At 45.1% G+C, this 18,367-nt stretch overlaps 1 protein-coding gene across 1 annotated transcript in view; it reads left to right on the top strand.

The window, feature by feature from the left end:
• Positions 1-18,367, top strand: part of SHCBP1L (SHC binding and spindle associated 1 like) — a 1,462,574-nt gene that overhangs the window by 372,525 nt on the left and 1,071,682 nt on the right. The window contains exon 3 of the mRNA XM_086936360.1: positions 2,300-2,514. Coding sequence (XP_086792486.1) covers positions 2,300-2,514 — 215 coding nt within the window. The remainder of the gene's footprint in view (positions 1-2,299; positions 2,515-18,367) is intronic.

Genomic DNA, 18,367 nt, shown 5'->3' with positions numbered 1-18,367 from the left:
AGTGGGAGTCAATGGCTCCCTGAACTAGTTCCTAAGGGACTTTGCAAGGAGGGCACTAAATGTGCGTTTCAAAGCAGTCTGGTGGTGCTGGCAAGCGCCCCCTGCCCAATACACCAAGTCCTGTCTGGGAAATGGTAACGCCTTCCCTGTAATAGGAAACCTATTGTCCCACCTTCCCCTGCTCGAGCCTGGCTCAGCAGCTGGAGGGCAGAATCGTGTCTCTGGTCGGCAGCAGCACTAGCTTGCTGTTAGACCCTGAAAGGCTGGTACTTGGAGTACATGGGAGCGCCTTAGGGGAGCCCCCCCAGTACATGGGATCCTACATTCAACACTTGAAATGGTGTTGAGGTAGGATTACAACATGTTTGATACCAAACATGGCCGAGTTCGGTGCAGCCAATATATAGTTAGACACCTCATAATTTACTTGATGTCCACTATAGGTATTATATGGCTGACTGCACTTACAAAGCCTGGATAATCAACTTCTGGGTTTGTAGGGGGTGTCCTGCTTATGCAGGGCACCTCACATTAAGCAGGGCACCTCACACTCATAACTTAACACCCTGCCTTCAGGATTGAAAGGCCTGCCTTAGGGGTGACACAGGTTTTAAGTGCAGTGACCCCAGATATAAGGAAACATATGTCTGTTGTGAGTGGTGCTGGCACCAACTCACACAGGCTGCAATGGAATGCCTGTAGTCACAGATTGAGTGGTCTCTCATGGGTGGCATAAGACATGCTGCAGCCCATGGGAGACCCCTGGTGTACCTATGTCCTGGGTCCTGATTAACAGGATCCCAGTCAGACCAGTCAGAAAACAGTACAACACTATTCAAAAGTGGGGTAAACCATGAAAGCAGATCCTACTTTCCTACAGTTATGAACTGACAGAGTTTCTCTGAATGTGTCAATGCCTTTGCGGTTTAAATATTTGTATATGCACTAATCTTTTGTTTTTCATACTGCTTATTACTTTACATTTATATAACTTGGTTTGAAACCAATCGTTTGTTATTGTTAATGGTAAGATGATGTAGTGTTGAGTTTCTTTTTTCTTGGCTTTTGTCCTACCTTTGTGTTATACATAGTTATATGCATGGGCTTGCACCATATTCACTTGTGTAAATGGCTCACTGTTCTGCATTCCTCCTCCATGGTTTCTAACTCTAGCTGAGTTATTTGGAGTTTGGAATTCATGGGAGCAGGACCTGCAGGATTTAGGCTCTTTTATTTCGAATAAACTTGAACTTTGATAATTACTTGCTGTCTCACTGCCTCGTAAATACGCCACTTTACAGGTTGTGAACAGGTACTTTACTGAGTTGCATCTGCCAATTTCGGCGGTTGGCCGCTCACACTCAGTCGGTAGGATTTCTCAAACTGCGAAACAGAGCCCTATCCCATTGTTAACCCAGGTATCTCCTGTCTTCTGAAATAAGATAAAAACAAAACTACAGAGACTACCAGTACATTCTCTTTTACTCCAGTATTGGAGTTTTCTTAGAGTCCCATGCTTGAATCGGTAGCTCCCATCTCGACAACGGAAATGATTCAAGCATGGAAATCTATGAAAGTGTCCAATACTGGAGAACTAAAGTTACAGGTAAGTAACTTGTTTTCTTACTCCAGTATTGGAACTTTTATATATTCCCATGCTTGAATCATTCCCCATTGTCGAAATGGGAGCTACCAATTCAAGCATATGAATCTATGAAAGTTTCCAATACTGGAGAACTAAAGTTACAGGTAAGTAACTTGTTTTCTTATTTGCAGCCTAGGCTATCAGCAGCAGTTCAAGGTCAGGGGTGGGAAATGCATCTTTTTGTGAATCAGAACTATTGCAACAAGGGTTCCTATCTTCTGAGGCGGGGACACCTTAAAATAGGATGAAAAAATGCATAAAAATGTACTGCAACTGTAGAGCATCGGTGAGCGATGTGCTTGCCAGATTTTCAGAATGACCACTAATTACGCAAACAGTTCACATTTAGGTTGGTTGTCTTTAAATATGTATTGGGGTTATCCTTATTATCTGATGTGTATATCCCTCCAAACCTAAGTTTGAATCCTTAGCTGTAGAGCCTATTCTTAAGTGGAGAGCTAACTTGACAAGCAGGTACTACTTTCTTCTCTTAATCCAAATCACTCTTCCAGTGACTTTTTATGAACCTTCCCCCCACCTGTTAAACTGGCTTTGTAGGCGTGTGTACTGTGATGGATTTAACATGCATTTACTTCAGTTGATGTCTCTGGTTACATTTTCAGATGATATTTGATCTCTGTATGTTTGTCACAGGTTGCTTGTAAACCACGTCAAAACTCCTCAACTCATTTAAAGGCTACTGTAGCTGTCGCAGAACCCTTTTCCTCCAACATTGCAAATCTTCCACGAGAGCTCATTGATGAGGTGTTAGAAGAGTTAGATCACTGTGTACCCCTGCTTGAGGTATATCCAGTCGAAGGACAGGATGAAGTTATATGTGGTATTGCTCACTTTTTGGAAGTTGTGAGGTATGTAATATCTATGATGTTTGGACTGTGAGAGCCTTTGTAGATTTAAACATCACTCTAAAAATGTTAATATGGAACAAAGGGAAAATGTGTTGATTATTGAACAAAGTATCAATGTGTTAAATGCATAACAAAATTCTGTAGTGTCTTTGCTAGTATTTGCCCTGGGGCCGACCAAACAGTAGCACCCATAACATTGGGCTAGCCACTCCTCCCCGACCACATGCCCGCCCCCATCCAGGCATACCCTTATTTATACCATTTTGGGTTTCTGCTTCTTTAACTGTGAGAAAGCAGTGGGGCGATGCTCCGACGCCCAGGTGGAGGAGCTGCCCCTGATGAGATGGAAGAGGATAGTTTTATTGACTTGGGTGTGTTGGGTCAGTTGGTGGTATATCAGAGATAAAAGATTCAAATAATATTCCAGTGTGTTTCTTTCTGCCTCATTATCGAAGGCAAACAACCTTTGTGCAAACCAATGATGGGAAGACAAACACTGTAGATGCAAAAACACCATCATAGGAATCCACACTGCTGGTAAATCATGCAGGTCAATTAACAATTGTACCATCAGTAATGAGCATTATGACTATAGAGGCCCTGTCAACGAGCTCTCCACCGTAAATTGAAAAGTCAATCCCATAGATGATGAGTACACTGTCCACGATCGCCTTGGCACTGACCGTGTAACAACTTCTTCATCAACAGCAGTTTTACCAAAAACAGTGGCCACATTGCTATCTTAGGTCCTTCGCTAAACTTCAATTTTGGCAACTGCACTATTACTATCTTTTGTCTCTTTGATAATGATAACACTAAAGCCTACTATGCAGCTGTTCTTTATCTTTCAAGTGAAATCTAATTGATGTCCACACAATCGAAGGTGGCAATCTAATCTCTTCAGATGAGGATGATAGACAATCTGATGATGCTTCGTAAGTAGAAGATCTAGATGATTTGGAGTTACAATTATGGGAAAGAGGATACATTACGGGCAAGGGGCGTTTGTGGAGGAAGAATTTGTTGGTATAGAACTCCTGCATTATGCTAGACTTCAATCTCATAGATACTCCAGCTTCCCATGGTGTTAAAGGGATTACATTTAGTTTCCATTTTAGTTTTCCCTTTTGGCTTTGCATCTTTTTAAGATGGGGGTTGGAACATATATTTCGGGTAAATGACCAACACTCATTTATTTATTTATTTTTTAAAGACCTTTATTGTACATTTCTAATCTTACACCGCATGTAGCCTACAACCCCAGGGGCCGGCCTGAACACGATCAAATGCAGTTCAAAACTGTCTGAGTAACACAGCCCATTTGCCAACAACCCAGGGGTCCGGCGGCGTGATAGAACAATGTTTGTACATAACTCGCATGTTTACACCCGATAATTATAGGTCCGCGTTTTCTGTTTTATAGCAACAACCTAACTTGAATGTGAGACTAACAAAATACAAACCGAAAGGCAGACAATTTATTAAGAGCACAACACCTGTCCCGTCCTGTATGTGACATTTGCAATCTGTGGGTGAACATCTAGCGCCAGGACGCCCCTTTGCTGAGGCATCTGTGCGCTCAATAAATTCGGATAACATAACATAACAAAGACCTCTACCCGTAGCTCGTTTAGTGTAATGCTCCCCTTTGGGTGGGTGACTCAATGTAGGTGCTGTTCTGGTTCGGGCTAACCAGTCTACCACTCCCTCCCCTTTAGTGTTGTGTATCATCATGAAACTCAACGGTCTCTATGCCTGCACACCCCTCCCCAGCTCCTCTTACTCATCCTCTTCCTCTTCCTCTTCGTCGGATGTTATTTGCTCGTCCTCCTGCAGGGGTTTGCAAATCTCCCCCCTGAATACATTCCACGGGGTCCATATCTTGTTCCATTTACGTGGGCAGGCCCTGGCTGTGTAGACTGCCCTCTCCGTAATCATCACCCTATCCATGTTTGTACACCATTGTGTCAGCGTGTGGGCCTCTACCGCACACCACTTCTGTGCTATATCACGTTTCGCTATCATCATACCTATCGTGGACCACAACTCTTTTCCCTAGAAGATGTTATTACTCCAGTAGGAAACTTATATAGATTTCCATGCTTGAATCATTACTGCTCGACGAGATGGGAGTACCCAGTATATAAAAATAATTACAAATCAGAAAAAACTAGGCCTAGGCCCATTCTAGTTTTGTAACATATCCACCTATTTTTGTAAAAGAGACCAAATAAAATCAACAACCGATCAGATTAGCCTCACCCTGTACAACGTACCTGAGAGTAACTCAGACCTTCAGATTTTCTACCGCACTTTGTGCTGGGGAGTCTCCACTGAGCTCTGCTCAGTTTTTTCCTTGTTACATTTATTTCTAGAGTTTTTTCAAGAGCTTTTCTTCAACTTTTTTCTTCACCTGTACTCAACATGTCAGAGAAGGAGAAAAAAGGCCTTTTTAGAGCTTGTGCTACCTGCTCTAAAAAGATGCTTTATGTGGCTGACCCTCACAAGGACTGCATTTATTGCCTGTATACTGATCATAAGGCTAAGGATTGCAAGGTATGCCGTACTTTTTCTACCAAAACCTTGAGGGACCGTGAGGGTCGTCTCCTGACCTGGCTCCAGAAGTTAAAATCCAGGAGGGAGCTTATCTCCAGTAACGACGGTGATGGGGCCTCATTAGCTGCCTCTTCTAGAAGATCTCTCAAAAGGGGGAAATCTGACCCCTCGTCTTCTGAAGACCGTCCTCGGAAAGCTTCTAAAAAGACCTCTCATGGCAAAGTTCCAACAAATCTCACCGAGGTGTAAAGGAGAGGGAAGGACTTTCTACAGGAGAGACTGCAGTGAGGAAGTTGCTCCATCTTCTCTTCCTCGCAAAAAAAAGAAAATTCTGCCATCTACAACGCAGCCGACGACAGCGTCGACGAAGAGACTGTCATTGTTGACACGCAGTGAAAAGGTAACATCTCCACAGTTTTCTGTGACTCCGACGACGAGATCGTCAACAAGTCTGCTAATCTTCACCAACGATGCAGTCTACATCATCGACGGTGGTGAAGTCTGATGCAGCGTCATCAGTCATGGCGAAGATGACGACGACGAGGATGTCCACGGCCACAGTACAACGACGACCGCGGTTACGACTACCATGACGACAGTATCGTCGACTGGGCCGACGATGACAACATCTCCATCGTCGACAATACCGTGGACGACCTCGTCGACGACGGTTCCAATTTCTGCTGTAACCATCAGAAAACGTCACATTACTCCTGGGATCACGTCCCCAAGCAAAGTGACACCTCTGCTGCCTACTCACCTCCTAGAGGAGGAGGATTCGGAAGAAGGAGGTCCGTATGGCTATGCACATAGCCCTTCTGAACTGCACATTAAGTGCCAGGACTTGGGTTCTGAGGATGTGTATGATGACGAACAGGAGTAGGAACCTCCCCAAGACTATCATGGAGGTTATGAGGAGGAGATGGTCTGTATGCCATCCTCCTTGATTTCGGACTTACAGGTCATGATTTCTGACTATAAAAAGAGGTTTCCAACACCATCTCCGGTGTAGTAGCTTGTTTAATTTCAAACTCTTCCGCCAGCTTGGCCTTTCATGCATCGGCTACCGCCACTTCCACTGCAATTGATAGTGTATCCACCTCCTACAGTTCCTCCAGCCCAGGATGATACCTCGAATGAGGACCAGGATCAGACTGATCTCCCGGATCTTGTTAGGGAATGGGTTGATTACATTATCCCTACTCCTGCTTCCCCTTCTCCGGTGCCAGTGGATTCTCCGCCTGGGGACATTGGTGGTTTCCATAATTTGTTGGAGAGGGCAACTAAAAAGTTCGATCTGCCTATGCCATTGGTGCGGTCGGAATGTTTCTTTTTCTATTTTATTTTATTTATTTATTTTTACACAGAACGTAGTGTGTTGTTTACAGAACAGACTAAGTCCCGATCACGTGTAGTATACAACGAATCGGGTTCCATTTTATGAACCAAAGCATTTGCTCATGCGCCATTTGATTGGCTAAACTTCCGATCACGTGTGTGTTCATTCAATACAACTCTATCTCTTCTATACAAAATACAGAGCAATAAAGTAATTTGTACGTCTTTAAGTTGTTCTGCTATCAGATTTAAGATTATCATTGTATGAAAACAGTTTTACTACATGTGAACCAACAGAGTACAACCCGATCACGTGATCGCCACCACCAATCACCATGCCCAATAAATAAATAAAATAATACTCATCCGAAGTCCCGATACGTGAACCGACTGGATTATCGAGGGAAACTTTAGGAAATTGACTCAAAGTAAGTGGGCTTAATTTCAGGCATCTTGCAGGGCTCAGTGAGAATAGGGTATTTTATTGAACGAGTAGCACGTGGAACTTGTATTTGTAATGATTGATTTCAATGTGATTGTTTTGGGAACTGTTGTTAACATTTTTTTAATAGTTTCAGAGCGTTAGAAGAGATTAGCTCAATGTTTCCTTTTTCTTTATTTCTTTTTCTATAGACCCTGAGGAAGGGTCGCACATAAGACCCTAAATGCATTGGGTTAAGGTCAATGTGATTTTCCATTAAAAGAATTATCATGGAATATGAAAAATGAAAACCAAAGGAGTTGATATGGAATAAAAAGTTATTTGAAAAATTAATCATATTAAATTGGTTACTATTTGAAAGAAAAACATGACTCTTTAGTTCTTGGTAAAGTGCACTCATCCTATTGGAACAGAAATTTTCTGTACCACATACTAATGAAATTATTGAGGGCTTCTTGAGACAAGAAGCAAGGAAGGAGTAGCACCACGTTTTGAACAAGGAATACGGTTTGAAATAAGATTACTGAGTGCACGGAAGGATTTTCTTTTCTTTTCATTTCCAGCAGATTATCTCACATTTTCACCACACGTCATGTGGAAGGGAGTCTCCCTGAGTGCTACTCAGTTTTCCTTAGCTTCTGGCATTTCTACCTTCTTGACACAATGTCTGACAAGAGAGGCCTTTTCCTCCCATGTAAGACCTGTGGCAGGAAAAGAGACCATGTGGATGATCCACATAAAAAGTGCGCATATCTCCTCCAACCTATGCAGGAATTGAAGAAATGCAAGATCTGCTGCAGCTTTTCGTCTAAAATCCTCAAGGATAGAGAGGGAAGGTTGTTGCTGTGGCTCCAGACCACTAAGCACCAGGCAGGTTCATCAGATGAAGCATGAGAGGTCCTCCACATCTCACAAGAGGGCCAGGTCAAGGGACATTTCCCCTGTAAAACATGAGAAACATCATAATCCTTTTCGTGACACCACAGACTCTTAAGAAGAAGGGAGAGAAAGATTCCTCAGAGCCTGCATTGTCTGCCCTCCACACCATCCAGAGATGGCAAAGATCGCCCAAGAGCCTCCCCTAAGACACTCTGAGGCAGAAATCTCACTAAAAAGCATTGCCGATGACGTTTCCACACTCGCCGAGTGTGCACCGTCGACTGCAACTGTGACGACAACGGCAATCTTGGTTCCTGTGTTGTCTACAAGAGTCTTGCTCTACAAGACCCTGTCGACGTCAAAAGCTCCCTCCTCGCTGAAGATTGTCTACCCTCGATTTGTTGACGATCACCATGTCATTGACATTTCCGTCGACGATGAAACTGACAATGACAGTCGACGATGGAATCTAACCTTCCGGCTAGATATGCACGTCAATGCCCCCGTTGACGATGGTTACTCAGATCACAAAGGTCACCAAGACTTTTTAACATCCAATCATATCTGAATACAGGAAGGTGTCTTTGTTAATCCCTTTATATCTCTTAGACATTCAGGACTATGAAGATGATTGTGTTTATAGTGAAGCTCCTAGTCCATCAAAGATACAGTTGAAATGTCTAGACAACGAGGATGATGAGGATGAAGATTACCACAATGAAACTCAAAACTATCAGCAGGGCTATGCGGCTCCACATAATCATTACCATCCATATGGTTTTCAACGGAAACCACATCCCAGAAACATGGCCCATCTTCCACTCTCTGATCCAGGATCTTCAGGCGATGTTGGTGGATTACAAGCAATAGTTTCTGCTGCAAGGGAATCAACCCGACAGACTAATACCTCAGGCTGATTCACTGGGTACGCCAGTTTTGCAGACTCCAGCCACACCTACTATTACTCCTCTCCCCTTACCAACAGACCCTGACCCAGGGGATACGTCTGCTTTAGTGGAAGAGCGAGAGGAGAGTGAGTTACTGGACCCTATCTGCACCAAATCCTTGAGAGGATTATTTCATACCAACACTCTAACCTCCTCCGCACCTACCATCAGATTTTCTCACAGAGGACATTTTAGGATTTCATAATTTATTGGAGAGAGCAGCCACCAGGTTTCACTTGCCTCTGATGGTCAAGCAGGGAGACTGCTTCTTGTACAATTTTAAAGAGGACACCAGGAAGTCGGCATGCTCCATACCATTTATTGTTTACATAGGGCAGGAAAGCCAGAACACCTGCGACCATACCTCTGTTACTCCCACGCATTGAGAAAAAGTATAGGCCTCTAGAGGATTCTCCATATAGCCTCATAGGACACTCCAAGCCGCATTGGGTAGTCTCTCAAGTAACTCAAAGATTATCCAAGAACCCTGCCACCCCAATCACTATTCTACCTGATAAGGAGGGGAACAGGATGGACATCCTTGGAAAGCGTTCGCCTCTGACCAAAGTCATGATCAGGGCAGCAAAATCATTGGCAATCATCAGCCGCTATGACCGCCAAATGTGGCTGGATATGGCAGCGTTAGTGGAGCTTATACCAAAGACAGAAGGCAGGAAGGAGGGAAGATCCTGTTAGAAGAAGAAAAGGAGAACGTGCAGGGTCGGAAACCGTTGACTGCGCCCTCGACCTATCCAACACAAGCTTGAGGCAATTGGCTGGTGCCGCTGTGCTCAGAAGAAAAGGACAGCTGAAGGTGGCCACTTTTAGACCACAGGGCAGACCAAGATGTTGGATATGGCTTCCTATGGGGATTCCCTCTTTAAAAAGCATATAGATGAGGCGTGTTAGCGATCAAGACTGATATGGACACTGCAGAATCATTTGGCACGTTACAATATCTAAAAGTGCCATTTAGAGCGGCTAATGGACGAGGCTTTACATCATAGAAGGGAGTTTGCAGGTGAGCCCAACAGTATCAGCATTGTCAGCCACAATACCGACAGAGTTATAACCCTTCAGCTTACCAAACGTCTTCCACAGCTGATTTCTCTGGCAAACGGGGCCGCAGAAGAACAGTCACAAGTCCATGGCTCTAACAGTAAACAATTATCAGGTCTGTGTACCAGCTTCCCTCCCCTCCCATCCTGTGGGCGTGAAGATTTCCAACTATGCGTACAATAAAATAACGGATCAGTAGGTGTTGGACCTCGTCACCTTTGGACACACCCTAGAGTTCACCCGGCACCCGACAAATACTTCACCCTGAGGAGCCCCTCCCTCTTCACTTACTTGAAAAGAAGCTCAGGTCATGCTCTCCAAGGGAGCAATAGAAGAGGTCTGTTTATCTCAAAGAGGAAGAAGTTTCCCGTCCCATTTTTTCTTGATAAAGAGGAAACCAGGGTAATGGAGACCAATATTGGACATCAGGAATCCCTGCAGTTTTTCAGAAAACAAACGTTCAGTATAGTAACAATCTCTGAGATTCTACGTTGTCTCAACAAAGGAGACTTCTCCAGTATTGAAACTTTTATAGATTCACATGCTTGTATCTTCCCTGTCGTCATGGTGGGAGTTTCGCGGTAGTTACAAAAGCAGTACTATAAAAGTACATTGGAAACCATCAAAAGGAAAGAAAAACTTGAACATTCGTCAGCATCATTATGTAGGTCTAAACTTTGACCAACTAGAGATAAGCCCTAGACCTCCTATTCCCAGCAGAGCCACCATATCTCCGATTTCTAACCACACATCATTTGTAAGGGAGTCTCTCAAAATTCTGCTCAGTTTGTCAGTGATTGAACTTTTAACCCTGCTGGAATTCACCCCAAGGTACTGTTTTTCTACCTATTTTGCTTCTAAAATGTCAGAGGGATCTAAGAAGAGGCTTTTTAGACCATGCAGATCTTGTAGGAAGGCAAGATTTTTCTCTGAGAACCCCCACAAGGACGGTCTCTAATGCCTTTATCCCAAACATACAGCTATGGACTGTAGAACTTTTTCAGCCAAAACTCTGAAGGACAGGGAGGCCAGATTATTATTATGGCTCCAAAAGAAAAAATCTAGATCGGATTCTGGATCTTACATTGAAGAAAGTCCTGAGCCATCCTCCGCTGAGAAGAAACGTAAAAAAGAGTGCGCTACCTCATTAAAGGCTGATCCTAAGAAAATAAAGGCAGATAAATCCTCCTCTGCCAAAAAAGCAACCCTGAAACAAAGACTCTGGTCCTCTCTGCCTCTCACACCTCTAAAACAGGCTTCGTCGATGATAAAAGCTATGTTGATGTACCCATTGTCGAAAACAGCCAAATCTCCCTTGACTTATTTAGCTACGACCAGGTCGACAACGGCGGTGGTGATGTCTTTGTCGACGAATACTGTGACGACGATCAACTCGTTGATGGCATCGTCGACGGCATTGATGATGACCATTGTGTCGAAAGTCGCGTCTACAGCTACGACGATGGGAACTCCGTCGACGACATTGTCTGCGGCCCCGTTGACGACCGTGTTTAAATACCCTTCTAGACTGCTGATATTGTTGACGATCACTTTCAGACACCTCCCTCCGTCAACGGAACAAAAACGGGACATTAAAAGTCTCCAATTGATCCAAAAGTCTCCAGGTCTGATATCTATAACCAAGATAGCACCTCTACCTTCCTCTCACTTTCTTGATATGGAGGAATCGGGAGAAGAAAGTTTGTTCGGTCCAGCTTACAGCCCATCACAGCTCAGGGTTAAATGCCAGGACACGGATGAGGAAGAGGAGACACATATGCAGGACACGTCCGAGTATATGGAAAGGGATTACTCCTTCACGGGTCTTCCACGGGTGCAACAACACAACTCTTTCCCGGAGCACTATCCATATGAGGAACAACAGGAGGTACGGAGTGATTCTATCCTGGTGACAACCATCCTGGTCACCGACCTTAGTCCTATGCTCCATGATTATTACAAAAGATTTCTGGACTCTCACGCTTCAGTACCGCTGATGCCAGGAGTGGGTGCTCAGGTTCAATCGCCACCACCAGTGGTTACTCCACTGCCCGCTTCTCAAGAAGAGAGACAAGCACCTCAGTGCATTATAATATAAGGTGACTACATTGAGAGTGAAGCAGACCATCAGCCTGAGGAGGGTGAGCTCATTCAGGATTCAAACTTGGTTGGCAGAGATTAGGATGATTATATTGCCCTATCTTCTCACCGTCTTCTTCCCCCCAATACCCCCCCCACCCCTCCAGCGAGTTTGCCTCGTGGAGATATTGGAAGCTTTCATGAGTTAATGGAAAGGGCCTCTAAAAGATTTTATTTCCCCCTGCGTATAGTACAAACCAAATGCTTCTATGATTTTTAAGGATCTGGCTATACAATCCGTACAATCCATACCAATTGTGGATTATATTTGGAATGAAGGTTTGAAGCTAATGAAAAATCCGACCTCCGTTCCAGCTGTTTTGTCGAGGTAGGAAACGAAAAACAAAGCACCCGATTCTGCTCCTGCGTATTTGATTCACCATCCTTGACCTGATTCAGTAATAATACAAGCCGCACAGAGGCGCTCCAGGAATCTGCAATCTCCTTATTCTGTGCCTCCAGACTGCCGATGCTGTATAGGCATTTACGCTCTCAGACGCTTTGCTACCATGGCTGCTACTTCCATCAAGGCCTCCAATGCCTTAACGATCTTGGGGTGGTACAACCGCCAGTTGTGGTCGGGTCTCGCACCTCTTCTTGAACACCTTCCTGAGGATAAGAGGAAGGACGTGAAAGACTTCCTGCAGGAGGGTGCTAGAGCTTCTTCTGAAGTCATTGATTCAGCAATGGATCTGTCTTCAGTTGCTTTCAGACAAATGGCAGGAGCCGCTGTTCTCCGTAGGCAGAGCTGGCAGAGGATGACGTCTTTCCGCCCTGAAGTTCAATCAAAGATGGGGAAAATCTGTTTGGAAAACATGTTGATGAGGAGTTACAGGGTATCAAGAAGGATACAGAGACCTCTTCTTGACTTCACCCTCAGCAGCTTCATCATCCTTCTCCCTTTTTGTGCCAATGGGAAGCCATTACAAAGGACAAATGGGTACTGGGCATCATCTATTGGGGCCACACCCTAGAATTTGTTCACAAGCCTCCTTGAAATTCGCACTCGAGGAGAACGCATCTAAACCTTCTTTTGTTAAAGCAAGAAATCTCGACCTTACTGTTAAAAGGAGTAATAGAGAAAGTTCATTTCAGCCAACAAGGAAAAGGCTTCTATTCCAACTTTTTCCTTATACGGTAAAAATGCAGGAAACAGAGACGAGTCATGGACCTCAGACAGCTGAATAAATGTATTAAGAAACAATCATTCAGAATGTTGTCCCTACTAGAGGTTCCCTTATTGTTGAACAAGGGATATTTCTTAGTGTCCCTCGATCTCTTGAATGCATACTTCCACATCCCCATTCATGCGAAGCACCGTCAATTCCTGAGGTTTGAGGTGGCACTTTGTCACTATCAGTTCTAAGTTCTACCCTTCAGTCTTCGCTCAGTTCCCAGAGGTTTCACGAAATGTATGGCTCTGGTAGCGGCACCTACCTGGACGATTAGCTGGTAAAAGTGCCCACGTTCCACTCTGCAAGAAGATCTACATGGGCTTGTCAACGACAGTTCAAGTCTTACAACTCAATGTAGAGAAGTAATGTCTGTTCCCAAGCCAGAAACGTATATTTCTCAGAGCGGTACTGGACACCAGGATGATGAAAGCTTTTCCCCACTCCAGAACGAAAGCACAAGATAATGCACTTGGCAGCCCTTCTGCGCGCAAAAGAATCCACTTCTGTGAGACTATACAAATCTTCGCTGGGGATGCTGTCATCATGCATCCCGTTGATACCAAATTGCCCTTTACACATGAGACCTCTCCAAGAGCAGCTAGACATGCAGTGGACACTGAGACAGGCCTTGTCATGATGGGAGAAAGAACGCTAAATCTCTCCAGGCCTCATTTCAGACAACACAGCCAAGTTATATTATGACTTTGGATGCCTCGATGGAAGGTTGGGGAGCGCAACTCCAATTGCAAACCCATTGAAAATGGTCAGGGCAGGAAACGCAAATTCACATCAGTTTCCTGGAACTGAGGGCAGTTTTTCTGGGACTGCAGGCAATCCTTCCAATAATCCAAGGCGCTTCTGTTCCGGTAAGAACAGACGACACTGCAACCATGTTCTACCTGCCCAAACAAGGGGGGCACCAGGTCTTGCACCTTATCAGATCAAGCACAAGAAATCTGGAGATGGATAATTCGGCACCACATAAAGTTGCAAATATAGCATGTTCCAGGCGTGGATAACGAGTGAGTAGATTCTTTAAGCAGAACCAATTCTCAATGTCACGAATGGGAATTAAACTGGAAGCAGCTACGGCAAATTTTCAAACTGTGGGCTACTCCGAAACTTGATCTCTTTGCAGCCGTAAAAAGTTCGCCAGCGGATTTCCTCAGGTTAACTCTTGGGGGAACGCTCTGCATATGCAGTGAACTGGAATGTTCGCCTATGCTTTTCCGCCGTTCCCTCTCATCCCAGGGGTGCTGAGCAAAATGAAGAAGGAACCATGCCATCTCATTCTCATAGCTCCGGCATGGCAGAGACAGTTTTGGTACCCAGAACTTCTGCTGTGCTTGTTAATCTTATTTTCGACATTCTAAGATGACGCTGATATATTTTGCCTGGGCTGTGGCGATCTGCTGTTGTCCCTCGTTGATTTTGTTTAACAAATGAGTGTTTAAATACTTGTCTATGGGGCGCTTCGGTAAACATAGAAGAAGGTTTATACCGAAACGCGTCTGTTGTTGCTGTGTTTGTTTTCTGTCAATAAAAGATCCAAACGGCCCCGGGAGTGCTTTTTTCCTTATGGATGGAAATCCGGAGTAAAGGAGAGTGAAGCAGCAATTGATTTGCAGGAGCACCCCTGCATTTAAAGCACCCACCTGAGAGTGCATCGCTCTGGTGTTGTTGGGGCTGTGATATATATATATATATATATATATATCAATATCAACACAAGTTGCCTGCTGTAATGGAGCCAGCCCAAGTCGTCTGCTTTTCGCTATCAATTTATTGCGGGAAACAATGTTCAAAACAGCAGAACTACCTCGTACAAAGTGGATGCTGCCGACGCGTTTTGTACTGTCCGTACTTCTTCATGGGCTGCAAGCAGGTAGCAGATGAGTGTCGTGGAAGTTTTTGGGGCACCAATTAAATGTTCTAATCCCCGCCCGGTTGGGCGTGGTCACTCGCGTGGCCTTATGGAACTGTAGTGCCTCCTGTCTTACTCTGGTGAGCTGCCACACACTTGCTGTCTAATATAGAAATAAAATCCCCAGGCAGTTCTGCTGTTTTGAACATGGTTTCCTGCAATAAATTGATAGCGAAAAGCAGACGACTTGGGGTGGCTCCCTTACAGCAGGCAACTTGTGTTGATATATATAGATATATATATCTAGATCTTCTCCAAAACTTCTGTCCATTCACAGATAGCCAAACTGGAGCCCAAATTCTTAAAGCGTGAAATTATTTATTATACATGAAGCAAGCAAAACGCCCAACAGGTTTCGGTGCAGCCGTACCTTGGTCACGGGTCAAGGGAACGTTTGTCCAATCACTATACATATAGTGCACATGCCATCAAAATAAATGTAGTACTACTTATCTACATGTCTTGGAAAACTAGTATGGAAAGATTTGCCTTTTGTCGATCCCCTGTGTTACCTTTATGACATCAGGATTGTATTTAGTCCCAGGCTAGATGTAGCGCGCCCTTTTCACGGATGACAGAATGATTAATAACATACTTGAACTATTTCCTAAGGATAACATACTTGAACTATTTCCTAAGGAACATGCAAGTTATATTCACCTACACACTGACTGGGTGTGTGACTGTTTTGGAAACTGAATGTTGATAAAGTTTTTGATACGAAAAAATAATGATTGCGATTGAGCAATGGAGGTGTGTTAGAGGGTTTTTTCCAGGTAACCTATCTGCACCTCTGTGTCTCCTGATAGGATTATCTTTACGACTACCAACCAATCCACTTCGCCCTCACTGGTCGTCCTAAACAGCAGATCATGTGATCGATGTTGGATTCCACACGCCCAAAAACACTGCAGGAACGATGCATGTCCAAAACCCACCACCCTGACTCAAACACCTCCCATGGAACAAAAAACCATGAGAGAATACCCGAGCCCAGGGCAGGGGGCAGGAATTCAAACGAAGGGACTTCAGGTCAATAAAGGCTTCACCCCTGGACTGGACTGGACAATGAGACTCAACCACCACCTCCTCGCCTCTGCACCTATGGAACAATGTAAATACAATTACTTCTGTGTCCCACTTCAATATATACCCCTCAGTCTCCCAATCCCATAACCACACTCCACCATGCAATCACATAACACCTCCTTACTTGTGTACTGTACAGGATCTGCCTCGGGAGGTCCTTGACGATAGAATGATAGAACCCCACTATCGTTATGGCCTCGAGTCCAGTCAGGGGGAGGGGAGTAGGGAAAAAACAATCAGAAACGCCCCCTGCCAATACGGGGTTATTCAGGGGAAAAAGCCATCGTACTCGGCATAAAAAACCCCCAGGAAACGTCCTTATCAATGTACAATCCGTAGAACTGCGGGCAACACACAATTGGATCCTTCCTCCGGGATCTGTCTCTCCTCCGGGACTCAGCGCGGCTGAAAGCGCCCAAGCGCCACACAATGAGGTGGATAGACTACGCAAAACGCGGAAGTCCGGGGGCGCGACTCAGGAAACACAAACCAACCAGCCGGCTGATCACTCGGCAACGTGATGGATAGTCCTGCCGAGAAACCGGAATACGAGGGGGCTGGAGCCCCAGTACCCTCGAGAGACAACACTAACAAATCTAAGGGCAGTGACAGAAACAGAGGAAAGGTGAGAGTGACGGGGGCGGGATAAGCAAATGAAGTAGCCTAAGGAAAACACACGGAGGGACCTGGGGAAGGGAGGGGATGGGGGCTAACAAGGCAACACAAGTGACAGATACACAGGGAAATCAAATAAAACAGGTACACGAGCCCGTGAACCTGTCTCTGCAACAACCCAGATAGCAAAACCCAGAACCTGGAACCCAAAACAAAAAGATACCAAGCACTGAATTCAGGAAAGGGCAGATCTTAAATACCCATTCATGTGTCATGTGATCAATGGAGTATGGTCATGGAAGACAGACTAACCCGTTTCCTAACAGTATCTCCCCCCAATGGTCCTCCCCACCGGACGGGGTTTGAAAGGGTGCTGTCTATGGAACAAACGAACCAGCCGTGGTGCATGTACACTACCCGCTGGCTCCCATGACCTATCTTCTGGTGCATAACCTTTCCAATCTACCAAGTAGAATAGGTGGCCTCTCCTCCGCCTAGAATCCACTATAGCCTGAACCTCAAACTCCTCTTCTCCATCAATCAGCAAGGGAGGGGGTGGTGGCAGGACCTGCGTTGTTGGTATGTAGGGTTTCAACAAGGACGTATGAAAAACCGGATGGACCCTGTACTCATCAGGCAAACCTAGCTTCATGGCGACAGGATTAATGACCTGTATAATTGCAAAGGGTCCCACAAACCTTGGCTGCAATTTACGAGATCCCTGCAACCTCAAATTACGCGAAGCTAGCCACACTTGATCACCCACCTTATAGGATGGAGCGGGGACTCTGTGTTTATCGGCCTGAGCCTTCATGGTGATTTTAGTTGCCTGCAGTTGTTCACGGGCTCTGTCCCATATTCCACCCAAGGACCCACATATATCGTCTATGGCTGGCACATGCCCTGTAGGCTGGATGGCTAAGGCCCTAGGATGGTACCCCAACGAACAAAAAAAAGGAGTCATACCCAATGCGGAATGCAGGCTGTTGTTATAGGCGAACTCCGCAATAGGAAGAGCCACCATCCAGTCACAAGACAACGACGACACAAGACACCTCAAATACTGCTCCATAGTCTGGTTTGTCCTTTCAGTCTGACCATCTGATTGTGGGTGGTACGCAGATGACAAACGTACCTCCACCTTCAACACTGAACACAGTTCAGTCCAAAAATGTGACACAAATTGCGCCCCCCTGTCCGAAACAATAGCAGAAGGCAATCCATGTATCCTGACTATAGATGACATAAAAACCAAAGCCATCTCCCTGGCAGTAGGTATCTTCAGTAGTGGAACAAAATGTGCCATCTTTGTAAACAGGTCCACTACCACCATTATGGCGGTATGTCCTGACGCAGGAGGTAGATCCGTCACAAAATCCATGCTGATGGTATGCCACGGGGTAGGAGGAACCTCTAAGGGCCGCAACAGACCTGACGGCATACTATGTGTAGGTTTGCTAATGGCACAAATGGGACAAGCGGTCACATAACTCTGTATATCCGTGCTCAACGAGTCCCACCAAAACCAACGCAAACACAGCTCCCTCGTCTTATTTATTCCTGGATGTGCTACCAGTGCTGAAGAATGACACCCTTCCAAAACCATCTGTCTCAAGGAAGGGGGAATAAACAAACGGTCCCCCTGTTACAACAACCCGTCTCGCATAGATACCTGGGGTAAAGCCTTCCA

Source organism: Lissotriton vulgaris, chromosome 1_1 (assembly GCF_964263255.1).
Source record: "Lissotriton vulgaris chromosome 1_1, aLisVul1.2, whole genome shotgun sequence".
In the NCBI taxonomy this organism is placed as follows: Eukaryota; Metazoa; Chordata; class Amphibia; order Caudata; family Salamandridae; genus Lissotriton; species Lissotriton vulgaris.
Note: the sequence above shows the minus strand (reverse complement) of the source record. Positions and strands in the feature narration are given on the sequence as shown.